General features: G+C 39.7%; 1 protein-coding gene across 1 annotated transcript in view; it reads left to right on the top strand.

Annotated features, from left to right (window-relative positions):
- The window catches only part of NECAB1 (N-terminal EF-hand calcium binding protein 1), a 187,480-nt gene that overhangs the window by 156,423 nt on the left and 14,050 nt on the right, over window positions 1-17,007 (top strand). The window contains exons 9-10 of the mRNA XM_007517358.3: window positions 1,212-1,265; window positions 10,720-10,832. Coding sequence (XP_007517420.1) covers window positions 1,212-1,265; window positions 10,720-10,832 — 167 coding nt within the window. The remainder of the gene's footprint in view (window positions 1-1,211; window positions 1,266-10,719; window positions 10,833-17,007) is intronic.

The following is a 17,007-nucleotide window of genomic DNA, read 5'->3' as shown; positions in this document are numbered from 1 at the left end:
TTGTACCACCCCAACTGGAATTAAGGAGTCTTATGAGCATTCTTAATTTTTAAGTTCCACCTGCAGGTGAGATATTCAGTATTTGTCTTTCTCTTTTTGGCTTATCTCATTTAACACGATTCCTTCAAGTTCCATCCAGTATGAAGCAAAGATGGCTTCATCATGTCAGGCTTTTCTTTCTGTTTCAGCTTATGAGTATTAATGGAGATACATTGAAATTATACCCCCATGTTGTTATTGTTGTTTTGTTTTTTTACACAGACACAAGAGAGAAATTGAGAGGAGGAAAGAAAGATACATAGAAAGAAACCTACAACACAACTTCAACTCTCATGAAGCTTCCCCTGCAAGTGGAGGCCAGGAGCTTGAACCTGGGTCCTTGTACTCCATAGAAGGCAAGGCACAGAGAGGGAGAGATAGAGGAGATTACCTGCAGAGGCACTCATAAAGCTTCCCCCGCAAGTGGGAACTGGGGATCTGAATGCTTGAATGCACATGGTAATGTGTGTTCTCTACTTAGTTTCACATCACTCAGTGCCAAAATGTTAAGTATTTGAAGAAATCATTGTGCACAACTGTCATTTAGCAGAAATTCCAGAAGAAATGCTTACAGTGAAGTCCTAGGAGATCACATGCTTGATTCCACTGCTGCATTATACATTGATCATAGCAGAAGACTCTAGGGTCTTTTTAATAATCCTTTGTTTCTAGAAAATATCAATTTTTTAATTGAGCCTGTTTTTACAAAAGCAAATAGCACTAAAGTGGAAATTTATTATACGGTAACACTAGTCCCTATTGGGATCTCCAAAGAAATGTGGTCAGATTCACTGTAAAAAAATTTTTTTGGGGGGTCTATTCATGCTAACTTTTTAACTGTTCTGTTTTTTCCTTCTCTTTTAATTAATTTCTTCTCCACTTCTCTCTCTCCCTTTCTTTCTTTCTCTCTCTCTCTCTCTCAATGGCATCAAGTAAACTTAAATGTAATTAGAAACAGACCACATCTGAAATAGCTCCTTATAATCAATATATCAGGTACAAATAGTCTTTATTGGAACAGTTCAGTTTTAAAAATTAGTAACTATTTCATCTTCTTTCAGATAGTGAGGTCCTTCTTATTGAATATTTCCTATAAAAGAGCTATAACTCAAATATACTGTATTTTAATCTTATTTCTGATTCCTTCCCTCTTTTTTTTTTTCTAACTGAAGGAGCTCAAGCTTGAACCACTGGAAGAAGAAGTAATTGATGGGAATACTAAGTCTGTAAGTACCTTTATTAGGTGATTTTTACATTACTTTGAAGATATGTTTTCTTCAGAATTAGCTACTACCTCAGTGAAATTTATAAAAAATTAACATGTTCCACTTTGCATTTTCTAAATTTGAATTGTAGAAACCTACTCGTAACTTAACAGGATTTTTGTAAAGGTACCTGACATGTAATGAATGAAAAATGAAAAGTGTAAAACTTCTAAACTGATGAGTTACTGAATGATTAAATGAATATGACTGACAGAGAAAGAAGACCAACATTCAAATTGTATGGCATGTACATTATATTAACACTGCTAGGCTAACTGCTACACCTGAGTGGAACTTTGGCCTCTTTTATTCTTGTATTTCCAGAATTTAACCCAAGGTATGGCATATCATAGGTGCTCAAAAGATCGTTTTTTAAAGCAAATTGATAATGGAAAACATTTCCACCCAGAAAGTGGCAATTTACTGAGTTTGGAAAAAAAGCATATGAAGTGATTCTAATAGATGCAACAAAGGCAAATTAGTGAATCGACTAAAGAAAGCAGCAGCTCAGATAATGCTTTACTTATTTTTTATTTTTTTTATTTAAGAAAGGATTAATTAACAAAAACATAAGGTAGGAGGGGTACAACTCCACACAATTCCCACCACCCAATCTCCATAACGCCCCCCTCTCCTGATAGCTTTCCCATTCTCGGTCCCTCTGGGAGCATGGACACAGGGTCATTGAGGGTTGCAGAAGGTAGAAGGTCTGGCTTCTGTAATTGCTTCCCCGCTGAACATGTGCATTGACTGGTCGGTCCATACTCCCAGTCTGCCTCTCTCTTTCCCTAGTAGGGTGGGTCTCTGGGGAAGCTGAGCTCCAGGACACATTGGTGGGGTCTTCAATCCAGGGAAGCCTGGCCAGCATCCTGGTGGCATCTGGAACCTGATGATTGAGAAGAGAGTTAACATATGAGGCCAAACAAATTGTTGAGCAATCATGGGCCCAAAGCTTGGAATAGTGGAGAGGAAGTGTTAGGGAAGTACTCACTGCAAACTCTAGTGTACTTCTGCTTTCAGGTATATATTTTGAAGTAGTTTATGGATACGTGTGAACATATGCTCTCTCTCACAGAAACTGGTGTATATCTAGGTTTTGGGACTTTGTTAGAAAGTGAACCACCTGAGATGAAATTAGAGTGTACTATAAAAGGAAAGGTCTCACCCGAGTAATGAAGCTGAAGGGTTGTCATTCCACACCTGAAGTCTCTGGACACAGTCTGAGGTGAAGCATGTTGAGGTGGCAATCGTTGTGTTGGTTAGGTTGTGATCGGCAGATGCAATATTATTTGGTATGGATTGGGAGAGGCATACGGGAAAGTGGGACCTGTCCAAGGGTTCCAGGACTGGGGGAAGTAGGGGTTCTATATTGGAGATGTGAAGTTCCTGCAGTCTTAGGGTTCAAAAAGACAATCGATAGTTAATGTCATCATCACATTATTTGTTAATTGGGTTAACTTTGAAAAGTCCTTTTGTTAGGGTTTGCTGTACAGTACCCTGTATCTTGTATATAGCTGTGCTATTGGATGCTTCTAATCTACTTGGTCTAGGCTTTTGAGAGAGTCTGCATATCAAATGCACAGCCTATATATAAAAAAGATTCAGTTGTTGTTTATGATCCAGTAATTCCTCTCCTGGGGTTATACCCCAAGGACTCCATAACACCCAACCAAAAAGAGGTGTGTACTCCTATGTTCATAGCAGCACAATTCATAATAGCTAAAACCTGGAAGCAATCCAGGTGCCCAACAACAGATGAGTGGCTGAGAAAGCTGTGGTATATATACACAATGGAATACTATGCAGCTATCAAGAACAATGAACCCACCTTCTCTGACCCATCTTGGACAGAGCTAGAAGGAATTATGTTAAGTTAGAAAGATAAAGATGAGTATGGGATGATCCCACTCATCAACAGAAGTTGAGTAAGAAGATATGAAAGGGAAACTAAAAGCAGGACCTGATCAAATTGTAAGTAGGGCACCAAAGTAAAAACCCTGTGGTGAGGGGTAGACATGCAGCTTCCTGGGACAGTGGGGGGTGGGAGTGGGTGGGAGGGATGGGTCACAGTCTTTTGGTGGTGGGAATGGTATTTATGTACACTCCTAGCAAAATGTAGACATATAAATCACTAGTTAATTAATATGAGAGGGGGAAAATAATTGTATGTCTCAAAGTTTTTCAAAACACAAACTGAATCTTTTTAATATATAGGCTTTACTTATTTTGAGGCAGATACTTATAGCACATTTTGTTTTGGGAAATTGGATGTTTGCATTTTCACTTGGTGAAAATTTGTGAAATTTTGGATCCCTACAAAAATAAAAATCACTGTTTTCTTTATAACTTGAGTGTATTACATATGGTAGGCATCTTGCAGGATCAGTTACATTTACATGAAAAAAAGATAGGAAATACCTCTCCTCTCTGTCATGTACTTATCCCACAGGCAGTATCTACATGACAGAAGCTTGACTGTCAGCTTCTGTTCAAACTACAGCACAAAGGATATCTTCAAGTGGATGTTTTCAGAGTGGGGGTGGGAGTGAGGGTAGGGGGTATCCTCTGGAACACTTTGACAGTGGAGGGTGTGATTTGAATCCTGTACATGTGGACACTTCCCCCAAAGAGAAGCTGTGTTTTTACTGCATGTTCAGTGCTTATGTTCACCCAAACACAAAGAAGTGGCCTGTGTCAATTTATCAGGCATTCAGTAATTTAATGTGGTAGGCTTTAGTGGGATGTGGGGAGGCAGAAGGGTGTAAAGCAATCATACGAGGAACAGCAGATGTGAGAAACCCCACAGGCACAGGGCTGTGACCTTATCATCATGTATCTGTATTATCACTTAGGGTTGAATGTTAGAAAACTCCACTCTGGTGAGTCGTGCCATAGCGCAGCGGGTTAAGTGTAGGTGGCGCAAAGTGCAAGGACCAGTGTAAGGATCCTGATTCAAGCCTCCGGCTCCCCACCTACAGGGGTTTGCTTCACAGGCGGTGAAGCAGGTCTGCAAGTGTCTATCTTTCTCTCCACCTCTGTCTTCCCCTCCTCTCTCCATTTCTCTCTGTCCTATCAAACAACAAAGACTTCAGTAACTACAACAATAACTACAACAACAATAAAAAACAAGGGCAAGAAAAAGGAAAATAAATTAATAAATATAAAATAATTTTAAAAAAAGAAATGTAAATTGGACAATATGATATACCAATGCCTGGCGCTATTTAATCGTCACAATAGCTGAATAGCCTCATTTTACAGATGAAAAAATCAAGGTGTAGAAAAGTTTTAGATACTAGAGAAGTCCATAGTGTGTGTGTGTGTGTGTATGTGTGTGCATGTATGTGTGTGCATGTATGTGTGTGCGTGTGAGGCCATGGGTTCAGTCTCCAGCACTGCATTATGGAGTGGTCCTAGTTGTGTACACTCTTGTTCTCACTTGTTCTTCCTCTCAGAAAGTAAAAGAGAAAGATTTAAATACTCTACCTGATTTTTTTAAATACAATTTTGCACCTGTCACAACCAGTCACACCACACTCTTCTCCAGCTGTAGTGTATGGTACATTTCTGGGAACTGGAGTTGCTCTTTGGGAGCAAGGTTGAAAGATGACAAATGACTGGGACGTGTAGGTTTTCTCCATTAAAGCAAGGTGATTTGTTTAGGCACACAGCAAAAGTCTTGAACTGTCAGCGGTTGTATTCTTGAACATGAGCCATTATATAATGATGAGTCTAGCCTATAGATTTTTTTCCATTTATTTTTATTTCTATTTATTGACAAGACCATAGGACAAGAGTACAGTTCCACACAATTCCCACCACCAAAACTCTGTATCCAATCCCTTCCCTTCATAGCTTTCTTATTCTTTTTTTTTTAAAGATTTTATTTATTTATTAATGAGAAAGATAGGAGAGAGGGAACCAGATTATCACTCTGGTACATGTGCTGCTGGGGATTGAACTCAGGACCTCATGCTTGAGAGTCTAGTGCCTTAGTCACTGCACCACCTCCTGGACCACAGCTCTCCTATTCTTTATCCCTTTTGGGAGTATAGACCCAGGATCATCATGGGTGTGGAAGGTGGGAGATCTGGCTTCTGTAATTGCTTCCCCACTGAACATGGGTGTTGACAGGTTGATCTATACCACCATCCTGCCTCTCTCTTTTCCTAGTGGGGTAGGGATCTGGGGAGGTGGGACTCCAGGACATACTGATGGGGTCCTCTGCCCAGTGAAGTCAGATTGGCATCATGATAGCGTCTGGAACCTAGTGGCAGAGTAAGGAAGCTGAAGAGTTGCCATTTCACACCTGATGTCTCTGGATATAATCCAAAGTGAAACATGCCATGGTGGTACTGGTTGCATTGACCGGGTTGGGATCAGCAGGTATGATAAGTTGGTATGACTTGAAAGAAGCATGCAGGAAAGTGAGCCCCACCCTAGAAGTTTCAGGACTGAGAGAAATATGGGCTTTATAGAGAATGGGGAAGGTTCTTGCTGTCTTAGAGTTTAAAAAGTCAATAGATAGTTACAGCTATAACCAAATCATTTGGAAATTGGGTTAATTTTGAAAATCCCATTGCTAGGATTTTCTGTGGCATACAAGACCTCACAATAATTTATGTCCTTTCATGCTATTTACATATATTTGTATCATATAAAGGAACACCATTGGTTGCTTCTGTTCTTCCTGGTCTAAGCTTTTAGGAAATTTAATATTTCAAAGAACCAGTCATTGTTAGAAATTTATTAACAATTTGAGCCCACTGTTAAAATTTAATCTGACTGCCAATTTGAAGTCTTAAGTGCTTAGATTGAAGGAACATATACTCAGAGCTGTGTTCTATGCATCAAAAGGTTTAAGGCAATAGTTCCATTTTCCCCTCATATAAATTGAATAGTGATTTGTGAGACTATAAGTTAATAGTATATATTAACACCATTCCCACCACCAAAGGTCTGTGTCTCACACACCCCCCCCCCCACCCTCCACCCAGAGAACATCTACCCTCACCCTCCACCCAGAGATTCTTACTTTAGTGCCACACTCCAAACTTGGTCAGATTCTGCTTTGAGCTTCTCTGTTTTTCTTTCTCAGCTTCTATTTATGAGTGGGATCATCCCATACTCATCTTTGTCTTTCTGACTTATCTCACTTAACATAATTCCTTCTAGCTCGATCCAAGATGGGTCAGAGAAGGTGGGTTCATTGTTCTTGATAGCTGCATAGTATTCCATTGTGTATATATACCACAGCTTTCTCAGCCACTCGTCTGTTGTTGGGCACATGGTTTGCTTCCAGGTTTTAGCTATTATGAATTGTGCTGCTATGAACATAGGAGTACACACCTCTTTTTGGTTGGGTGTTATAGAGTCCTTGGGGTATAACCCCAGGAGAGGAATTACTGGATCATATGGAAGGTCCATGTCTAGCTTAGTGAGAGTTCTCCAGACTGCTCTCCACAGAGGTTGGACCAATTTACACTCCCACTAGCAATGTAGGAGGGTTCCTTTGTCCCCTCACCCTCTAATAAAGATTTGAAGGGTGCTCAGAAAGCTCAGTGATAGAGTACCATGGACTTGCCTACCTGAGGTAGTCCCAGGCTTAATCTCTGACACAACATATGCTAGAGCTAAGTAGTGCTCTAGTCTCTCTCTCTCTCTCTCTCTCTCTCTCTCTCTCATAAAATCATAAATAACAGATATTTTTTATTTTAAAAAAGGATTCGCTTGGATAGAACCTTGCTTTGCCCTGTGTATGATGTGGGTTCAACCCCATCCCCCACTGCACTGAAGGAAACATCAGTACTGTGTTCTCTTTCACTCTCTCACTTTGCTTATATATTTCAAAAAAGCAAAAATGTGTGTGTGGATGAGTGGGGGGGGGGGAGTCAGGAGGACACTGCTTCAGCCTATGCAGTGCCAGGAATTAAAGCCTGAACCCTCATCGTGCAAGTCCTACAGAGCCACCTACTTTGCTACAAGAAATGGAATGGTAGAAATTCTGTCATTAAGAGAGTTGAAGTGGATTAACTGGTTATTCCTAGTGGCCTTCTTCAACCTCCTTTAGGTATTTGTAGACAGGTGTGTGTAAGCATTGATGATTTTATATCTGGGGTTAGGAGGTCATTGGTGGATTTGAGGGTATTGCTGGAATCCTGGGATCCTACACATCCCAGGATTGAAAGATCACCAGTCATTTATCACCAAGTGAGAGGGCCAGTACAGAGGGGCAACACTGGTTGTGTCTCAGTGAGCCTACACTGAGTGCTACCGACCACCAGAACTCCAATAGTTTTTGTTGTTGTTTTTACAAATACTCAACTTTATTTGGAACTGATTGATCATCTCTAGTTCTTTATGTTCTTTACTCAATTTCTAAGTAGTACATGGATTTTATTATTGATTTAACATTGGTTTATAGAATTACAACATAACAGGTACAATTCCACACCATTCCCACCACCAAGCGTTCTATGTCCCTTTTCCCTTGGTTAGAAATTGCAGTGTTTCTCCCAAGGTCACAGATATGGGTAACCAACGATTATTTCTTTATATATTTTTCCCATTTTTTCCTGTGGTCATACCTTCTCTTCCTAAATCATATCTACACATATCACTATTTCCAAATGTTTCCTTTCTTCCTCTTTTCTGTCTAGGTCCTGCTGGAATTGGAGTTCAGAGTCCTCTGGTCATCTTGCCCTAATATTTCACTCCCTCTGGGAGTATGGACCAAAATTTTTTGATTTATTTATTATTGGATATATAGAGAGAGAAATTGAGAGAGGGTAGGATATAGAGGGAAAGAAACAGAGAGACACCTGCAGCCCTTGCTTCACCACTCCTGAAGCTTTCCCCCTGCAGGTGGGGACAGGGGCTTGAACCCGGGTCCTTGCACACTGTAATGTGTGTGCTTAATGAGGTGTACCACCGCCTAGCCCTTGGCCAGAATTCTTTATGGGGTGCAGAAGGTGGGAGTTCTGGCTTCTGTGATTGCTTCTCTGCTTGATGTGGGTGTTGGCAGGTCAATATATACCACCAACTCATTTCTATTTTTCCCTAGTGGGGTAAGGCTCTGGGGAGGTGTGATTCCAGGACACATTGGTGAGGTCTTCCCAGGGAGGTCATGATGGTGTCATGGCTGCATCTACAAGTTGATGGCTAAAAGGCAGTGAAATCTAAAGCAAATTGTTCAATAAACAGAACCCAGAGGTAGTAACAGAGCAAATGAAATTAGGGGTCTTCACGTGGGAAGAAGCTAGGAAGTCTATTTTCAGTATGTTTCGGTTCCATGTGGTCCACAACTTTAGTAATTTTTACTGGAGTTCCATAGCTAACATGCAGGTGAACTAAAATTATTGTCTGGGAAGATGGTATCAAAGTTGACAATAGGAGTAGAAAAGTAGATTAGAGCACAGAGTAGCTCCCAGATATGAGGAAAATATATAAATATCAGACTGTTAACCCCAACAATCTGGCATTAAGGCCCATGTTTATTCATATTTAGCACAGGAGCCTGTGTAACCTGAGTCCCTGTTAGTCTAAGCTCACAGTCCATGGTCACAGCTGCACTCATTTCAGGACCAGTCTTCCTTGAGTGACATAGTAGGCTGACCCAGCCTCCCTTCAGAATGGGGCAGTTTCTACCATTGCTTTTCCACATTGAGGGCAAAGTCCTATAGAAACCCACAAGAGAGTTTATGATGATTTTTCTGATGGAGATAATCAGTGATGGTGGAGAGAGTGAGGTAGAGGTCTAGGCCCATTATCCAAGGATTCTCTGGCTAGAACCCCAAATGATGGGGTGGCCTTGCAGACATGTTGTAACAAGCATGAAGGCATAGATAAAAATCAATAGAATCCTATTAACAAGTATCAGGAAGTCTGGGATCATGATACCCTTAAAGTATCTATAGTAACAAATATCTCTGGTAGTTCTGGCCATATGATATTACTCTTCCTCCAGCACAAGAAGTCAGCAAAACCACAGCTCACTGCATATATATATATATATTATAGATACATATATAGTTTTATTTGAACACAGCTACACCAATTTATCATTTATCTGTTGTTACTTTTACACTAAAACAGAATTGAGTATTTAAGTCTGGACCATGGGTACAGTAAAATCTGAACTATTTATTCTCAGAAAAGGTTTGCTGACCCCTGCTCTAGCAGTTAGGACTTCTCACATAGCAATCTCAGGAACCCCCAAGAAAGAACAGACATTGCCAAGGCTCCAAAACTGGGGCTGAAGCTATTTGTATACATTTTTATTCCTTGTGCAGTACTGTCCTTGTCTTTGCTGAAGTTCACAATATGTGATCTAATATGCTTGTCTTATTTTCTGCTTAGTTTGTAAAATTCCTGGGGGTAGATATGCTTGGATTCTTCTAAGCCTTTTAGTCAATAAACATGTAGATTAATCACAAAAAAAAAAAAAAAAGAAAAAGAAATTGCCAAGGCTCCCTAAAACTGACAAGGTCACTTTTGCTACTTTGATCAGTTCTATTGGCCAACACAAGTTAGAAAAGTCAGCCAGTGGGACGTGAACTAGAATCTATGTCTTGATGGAAGTAAATGAAAATTTCAAGGGATTTGAACTGAGTGAAGTAGTACAATAGTCTTACTTTCTATCTAGTCCACAGACCACGTAAGAATTGCCTTTCTACTATAAGAATGGAATGTGTGTGTGTGTGTGTGTGTGTGTGTGTGTGTGTGTGTGTATACATACATAAACTTAGGAAATCATCTGAGTGTTACAGTGTTACAAAATGATCCCAACCCTGGCTGCATATTAAAGTCACTTGGAGAAGAATTTTTTTTAAATTTGTGATTAATAGGTTACAGAATTGTTAAGATTACAGTGTATAGTTCCATACCACACACCACCAAAGTTCTGTATCTCCACTTTCCCATCTGCCAAAGATAACCATCATAGTTCTCACCAGTCTTAGAAATAGTTTCTTTGCTTTTTCTTTGTTTTTGCAAGTTCATGTATGTCAGTTCTCTGGATTCCACATCTGAGTAAAACCATCTGGTAGTTGTCTTTCATCTCTTTGCTTATTTATCTAAGCATAATCGTCTCCAGTACCTTTATACCAGTTTTAATACCAGTACCTAAAAGCCTCTCCCAAGATTCTGATTTAAATGAATTGTAAGACCTCCCCCAGAGACACTAGGAATCATTGCTTTTAAATGGAAACATGGGATGGTGTGAAAGACAAATGCTTTGGCTTTATTGCAGCTTTTATACATAAGTATTTACTCAGACTAGCTGTGACTTTGTTCGGTCATATTTTCAGATGAGGATTGTTTGCTCTGAGACATGGGGTGTGGTAGGCAGTGAGGAGTACATTTCAGCAGAGTTGCATGAAGATCAACACAGTAACATTTACCCCCGCCCCCACAGCACATCATGCTCGTACAGCGTCAGATGTCTGTGATAGAAGAAGACTTGGAAGAATTCCAGCTTGCTCTGAAACACTATGTGGAGAGTGCTTCTTCCCAGAGAGGGTGCTTGCGGTAAGTACTTGTGTGCAGGTGCCTTGGATGAGGGTGGGGTCTGGAAGAAAGACATCTGTGCATTCTCATATAAAGGTATTCTCATCTCTCTGTCCCTCTGGACAATGATGCATTTTGCTTTCTCTTTTGTCTTTAGTCTCTGTATAGTCAGTCATTAGAGGAAACAAGGGAAATAAAATGGAGAGAACAATCTGGGTGAGATAGACTTAAGTAGACTGAAATTTCCTATTTTGCATCCATCGAGGTTCACACTTTAATATCATCTTTGGTGGAAAGAGCCCCAGACCCAGTGCATCTAGCTCTGATCACTCCCTTGGCAGCATGTGCTATGACCTAATAACCATTTCAGCCATAATGAGCTTGCACAATCTGTTTTCTATTATCTCAGGCTACTAAAATGTCTGAATTATTTCCTCCTCTTCAATTTCTTCTCTCCAAGTAGTCCAATAAACAGCTCCAAAGATAACTTTCCAAAGAGATATCATTAGAATAGTCTCAAAAATAAAACTATAGTAATTACCTGAGCATCTTATTCAAGTATATTTCATCTTAACTCTTATCTGACCAAGACTCCAGGAATCCACAGCACATAAGAACATACATGTTACCTGAGTTATTTTGTATTTTTCTTTCTTTTTTTTTTTTTTACTAAAAGGCTGCTCAGTTCTGGCTTATGATAGTGGAGGGGATTGAACCTGGGACTTGGGAGCCTCAGACATGAGTCTGTTTGGATAACCATTATGCTATCTACCTCCACCCCATTATTTAGTATTTCTTCCAGTATATGCATAGTACCTATGCTATAGAAAAATACTGTAGCCAGCTAAGAATTAAACATGTTTGTACTAGCTTTTTCATTTGGGGGAAATAACTCTTACTGCCTCAATATCCTCTTCAAGAACCTAATGAAATCATTGAGGGTTAACTAAGTGACCAGCACAGTGGTTCTCATCAAGACTCAGGAAATGTGAGTTGGGGTTATCATTACTTCTATGATTTTGTTTTTCCTCTCTGTGTCTGACTGACCTCCTCTTTAGAGTACAAGAGAATGTGCTTAGTGTCATGGGTTTCAAACAACTCATTATCTTCCTAGCAGTGTCTCTGTACTAGAAAGCACCGAAAAGCCATTTTCTTTTCATTGTTAGTCTGTTTGTCAACAGGTTCAGAAGACTACAAATCAAAACCTCAACTCAGTTTTAAGATTTACTGTGAGGAGAGTATATGCAATTTGAAAAGCCTAGTAATTTAAAAACTAAAATTGAGGGGACCTGGAGATGGCTCCGTGGTAAGGCTTCTATTTCTAAAGCCCTAAATTCCAGTCCTGGCATGAGATGGGAACACCATGGACAACACCAAGACTGAAACAAGTGGGGCTCCATGGGTAGTGTAGTGTTGCTTTGATCTGTTTCTCTTGTCTCTAGAGATTGTGGTGGGGGGAGGCGATTCCGTTGGATCTTGCATACCAAGGTCCTGGATTTGCTCTAGGCACTACATAAAAATTGAGTATTTAGAAAAAGCAGAACCAGAGCTGGATGGTGATGTACCTAGCTGAGTGCCCATGTTACAATGTGCAAGGACCTGGGTTAGAGTCCCCAGTCACCACCTGCAAGAGGGGAAACTTTGTGAGTGACGGAGCAGGGCTGCAGGTGTCTGTGTTTCTCGATCTTTCCCTCTTGATTTCTGGCTGTCTCTATCCAATAAATAAAGATTAGTAAAAATGGCAAAAGGCAGCAAATAAACACCTTTAATATTCACCTTTAAAATTAGTTAACCCCCCCCCCAATGACATACCCAAAATAATCATCTGCTGTGTGAATAGCAGAAAATGAAACCCAGTAAACTTTTTTTTTTTCTGGGGAAGATATAAAGTCTGATTTAATGTATTTAAAAACTTCTGGGATGGATTAGATTTTTTCATTTTACATATTGGTAAAAGAATGAAGTAGATTATTTCTAAGGTTCCGATACTTTATTGTGCATTGGAGGACTAGACAATGGCATACATGGTTGAGTGCACATATTAAAATGCAGAAGAACCTGGGTTCAAGTACCTGGTCCCTACCTGCTCTGGAGAAGCTTCATGATTGGTGAAGCAGTGCTGCAGGTGTCTTTTATCTCTATCACCCCCTTTCTTCTTAATCTGCCCCTGACATATATTATGTGCATTGAGACAAATGGCCAGGGGAGGGGCAGGCGGTGGTATGTGGTTAAGTGCACACATTACAGTGTACAAGGACCCAGGTTCAAGCCCCTGATCCCCACCTGCAGGGGGAAGGGCACTTCATGAGTGATGAAGTAAGGCTGCAGGTGTTTATCTGTCCCTTTCCCCCTCTATCTCCCCTACCCTCTCAATTTCTGTCTCTATCCAGTAATAAGTAAAAATATTTTTTTTAAAAAAGAAAAATGACCTGAAGGCACTAGAATAGTTTAAGGGTAAGAGAAACAGGCTTTAGAAAAGTTACAGGAGTCGGGGCAGTAGAGCAGTGGGTTAAGCACACATTGCGCAAAGCACAAGGACCAGTGTAAGAATCCTAACTGGAGTCCCTGGCTCCCCACCTGCAGGGGAGTCGCTTCATAAGCGGTGAAGCAGGTCTGCAGGTGTCTATCTTTCTCTCCCCCTCTCTGTCTCTCTTCCCCTCCTCTCTCCATTTCTCTCTGTCCTATCCAACAACGATGACAACAGCAGCAGCAATACAGCAATAACTACAATAAAAAATAAGGGCAACAAAAGGGAAAATAAATAAATACAAAAAATTAGAAAAGTTAATAGTCAACAAATTGGTGTTACTTGCTCCAACTGAAATACAGTATATTTTTCTCTGCAAGATCAACTGAGACTCTCAACCTCTCCTTTACTTTTGCAAGACTACCTTGTTTCCTAATGATACTTACTTCTTAATGCCGATCCTTCTATTAGAATTATCAAAAAGTACATTTTATGAGGTGGAATGAGCATCAGAGAATGCCCACATGGATGGAAAATGTGGAATACAGTGTGCCAATGCACCTTACTTTAACTCTGAGAACAGACACACAGAGACAGAAAGGAAAGACACCTGTACCATTGTTCCATTGTTCATAAGTTTCCCAGGGGCTTGAACCTGGGTCCTTGTACACTGTAATGTGTGCGCTTAACCAGATGTACCACCACCTGCCCCTCCCGTGGCCATTTTTCTCAATGCAGGAGGGGAACCCTCTCCTCATGCATGATAATTGGTGTGTTGTACTAGATGTGCCACCAGCCTGCATCCTTTGTTTCCATTTGAATATTCACTCACTGTAGTTCGCTGAGAAGTGTACTGATACTATGTCCAATTTAGTAGGAAACAGGCAGAACAAATGATGCAACTTGCCCAGGTTTTGCTGATTCTATAGCCCATGTTTAATCTTGCATTATTTTCTCAGTACTACATCAGTTTCATGAACTTTCTGTGGTTAACCAGGTCAGACTGGGCAAGAACCCTCCTGCTTCAGCTACAACAAAATCTTAATTTCAAACTAATAGATTTTTGTCCTCTAAGTGCTGTCAAGAGAATTAGGCACTTGGAAACTGAGTTTTGTAGTCAAGTTTTAAAAGGAGTTAAAGTTAGTGAAAAAAATAGAAACCAGACAGTTGTGTAGCCCAAGTATAACAGTTTCTCTTTTCACTTTTTTTTTTTTTTTTTTTGTAATCATGAAGACTCACTAAATCTGTTTGGCTGGAGGCGGCAGCAATTAAATATGTAAATGTGTGTAGTAAGGGTCAGGTGGTGGTGCACATGGTAGAGAGCACATGTTACAATGTACAAGGATCCATTTTAAACAGATGTAAAATATCAGTGAAAAAGCTTCTAAAGGAGAGGATGCTGCTCAGAAACAGTTGAGGATAAAGATGCGAAGAAAATGGCCTTATGAACACAATTCTCTTGTTTTCCTTCACAGTGTCATACCTAATCCCAGCAAAAACTTAGCACAAGAGGGCCAGTGATAGAACTCACTTGGGAAGGCAGCTGCTTCATGCAGTCCAAGTTTAAGCTCCCCAAACTCCACAACTGTGGGGAAAGCTTTGGTTCTGGGATGTTTTTCCCTATCTGAAAAAGCTAGCCTGGAGCTAGCGTGTGTGTGTGTGTGTGTGTTTACAAAACACAGTGAGATAGTCCACACACTTCTCTCTGCCATACTCTGACCACCAATCTAAATAAAAATGCTAATAGTTTTTTGTCACATGGGTCCATTAGTTTTTATGGATGTTTCTTAAGTCATAGTGGTACAAGCCTTAGGGTTAAATCTCCTAATACAAGTCATATTCTTGGTCTCCTATACCTTTGACATGGAATTGGGATTTTTAACAAAATCTAGAATTTGGTAATTGAGTAACTTTTGGAAATTACTTAATTCTACTTAATAGCTTTAAATTATTAGGGTAAGAACATGGCTTCACTTACTCATGAATCATCATCCTATTTTCTAAACTGGATTCCATCCTTGGAAATGGAAAACTATTGCCATGTTTGCTGGTGGCAAGCCTGGTTATGAGAACACCATATACACACTGCACTTAATATATATATATATATATATATATATATATATATATATATATATATGTATATATATACATATATTTAATTTCATTTATTTGATAGAGTCAGACACTGAGAGGGAGAGGAAGATAGACACCTGCAACACTACTTCATACTCATGAAGTTTCCCTCCCTGAATTGTGTCCATAAGACAGTTTTCTTCGTATCTTTATCCCCAACTAGTCCTGAGCAGTATCCTATCCCTTAGAAGCTGTTTCACTGATCTTTTACATCTGTTTAAAAATATTTAAAATATCCCAGCATTTAGCAATTAGTGTAAACATGTAGGTGTACCTTAGCCAAAGACCTTTTGTTTCAGTCAGTGTTAAATGTCACACGAAGCTTGAATTCACTGAGGAGGAAGACTGAGGGTTAGCAGAATCACAAGTGAGCATGCACATCACTCAGTTTTCAAAATGACTGAAAGTTAATCATTCAAACCCTGAAATATTTTTAGTTGTTCAGAGTATCTCTAAAAATTATTTCATAACCCTTTCTTGCAGCCTCATTCTTTGCTTAATGTATTAATAGTATTAAATAGCAGTGTCCTTACATGACATTGCTATATAATGACCAGTTTCACCCTTTACTGAAATTTCTCCAGTCTACAGAACAATTTTAGAGTTCTTCCCCCATGCCCATTTGATACAAAATCTGCCCTGATGTTTCTTTCAACTCTGCCGCCTGTTTCTTGACTAGCTGGCTTACAACTAGGAAAAAGAGAAGAACTATCATATCAAGCCTTCCTCTCATGTCTGAATTAAAGGATGCAAATATTTCTCTAAAACTCCTGCTATATTTGCATCTCACTGGCCTAACTCAAATCATGGTCATTTATATCTCTGGATACTAGAAAACACACATGCAGTAAAGAAAAAATAAAAAGATTGTCATGACTGCCTCATTGTGCAGGAAAATGAATAGTAACTACACTGCAAACAGAGCAATGGTTGGGTTCTCTTATAGGAACAGGGAAACATTATTCAGCCATGGGCCATTTAGATATTTGTAACATCTGTGAGTCAAACAAAATTATCAAGTTATAAATAGCATTTAATGTTCTGTGAAATATGTTCCAGACTTTAGCAGGGTCAGATCAAATGAGTTTTCAGGCCACAAGTCCCTGATCCATTTAGAATAAGGGAAACACCACGTGGGTGGTTGGCATACTAGTTTCTACAGTATTCCTCCTAATGTAAAATGCTTAGCGTCTGGGTAGAGCAGTTTATATAAGCATAGTGACCACTGTTGTGTAGTGACATTCTGTAATTATCATCATCAGAGTTATTGACTTGATACTTTTCACTTTCACAGATGCTACTATTTTCCCCAATTTACCTGCATGTTCTTTTGCTTCTTTTTTGAGATGTTATATAGGACTACTTATTAAAAGAGTACACCTCTTCAAAGTGTTACCATACCTTCCCACTACCATCCTCCACCTTCTTCCCCTCTCCCCAACTGGTAACTTTAGATCTGCAGGCCTAGACTAAAAGTTTATGCTGTTTTAACGTTGTCATTTCCCTTATTTTACATCCCCTGAGTAAGCTCATCTATTACTTGTCTTTCTTCTTCTGACTTAGTTTCATTTAGCACAACCCCTTCCAGCTCAA

Source organism: Erinaceus europaeus, chromosome 1, assembly GCF_950295315.1.
Source record: "Erinaceus europaeus chromosome 1, mEriEur2.1, whole genome shotgun sequence".
Taxonomy (NCBI): domain Eukaryota; kingdom Metazoa; phylum Chordata; class Mammalia; order Eulipotyphla; family Erinaceidae; genus Erinaceus; species Erinaceus europaeus.
The sequence above is the reverse complement of the archived record's forward strand: the minus strand, read 5'-3'. Positions and strand labels throughout refer to the sequence as shown.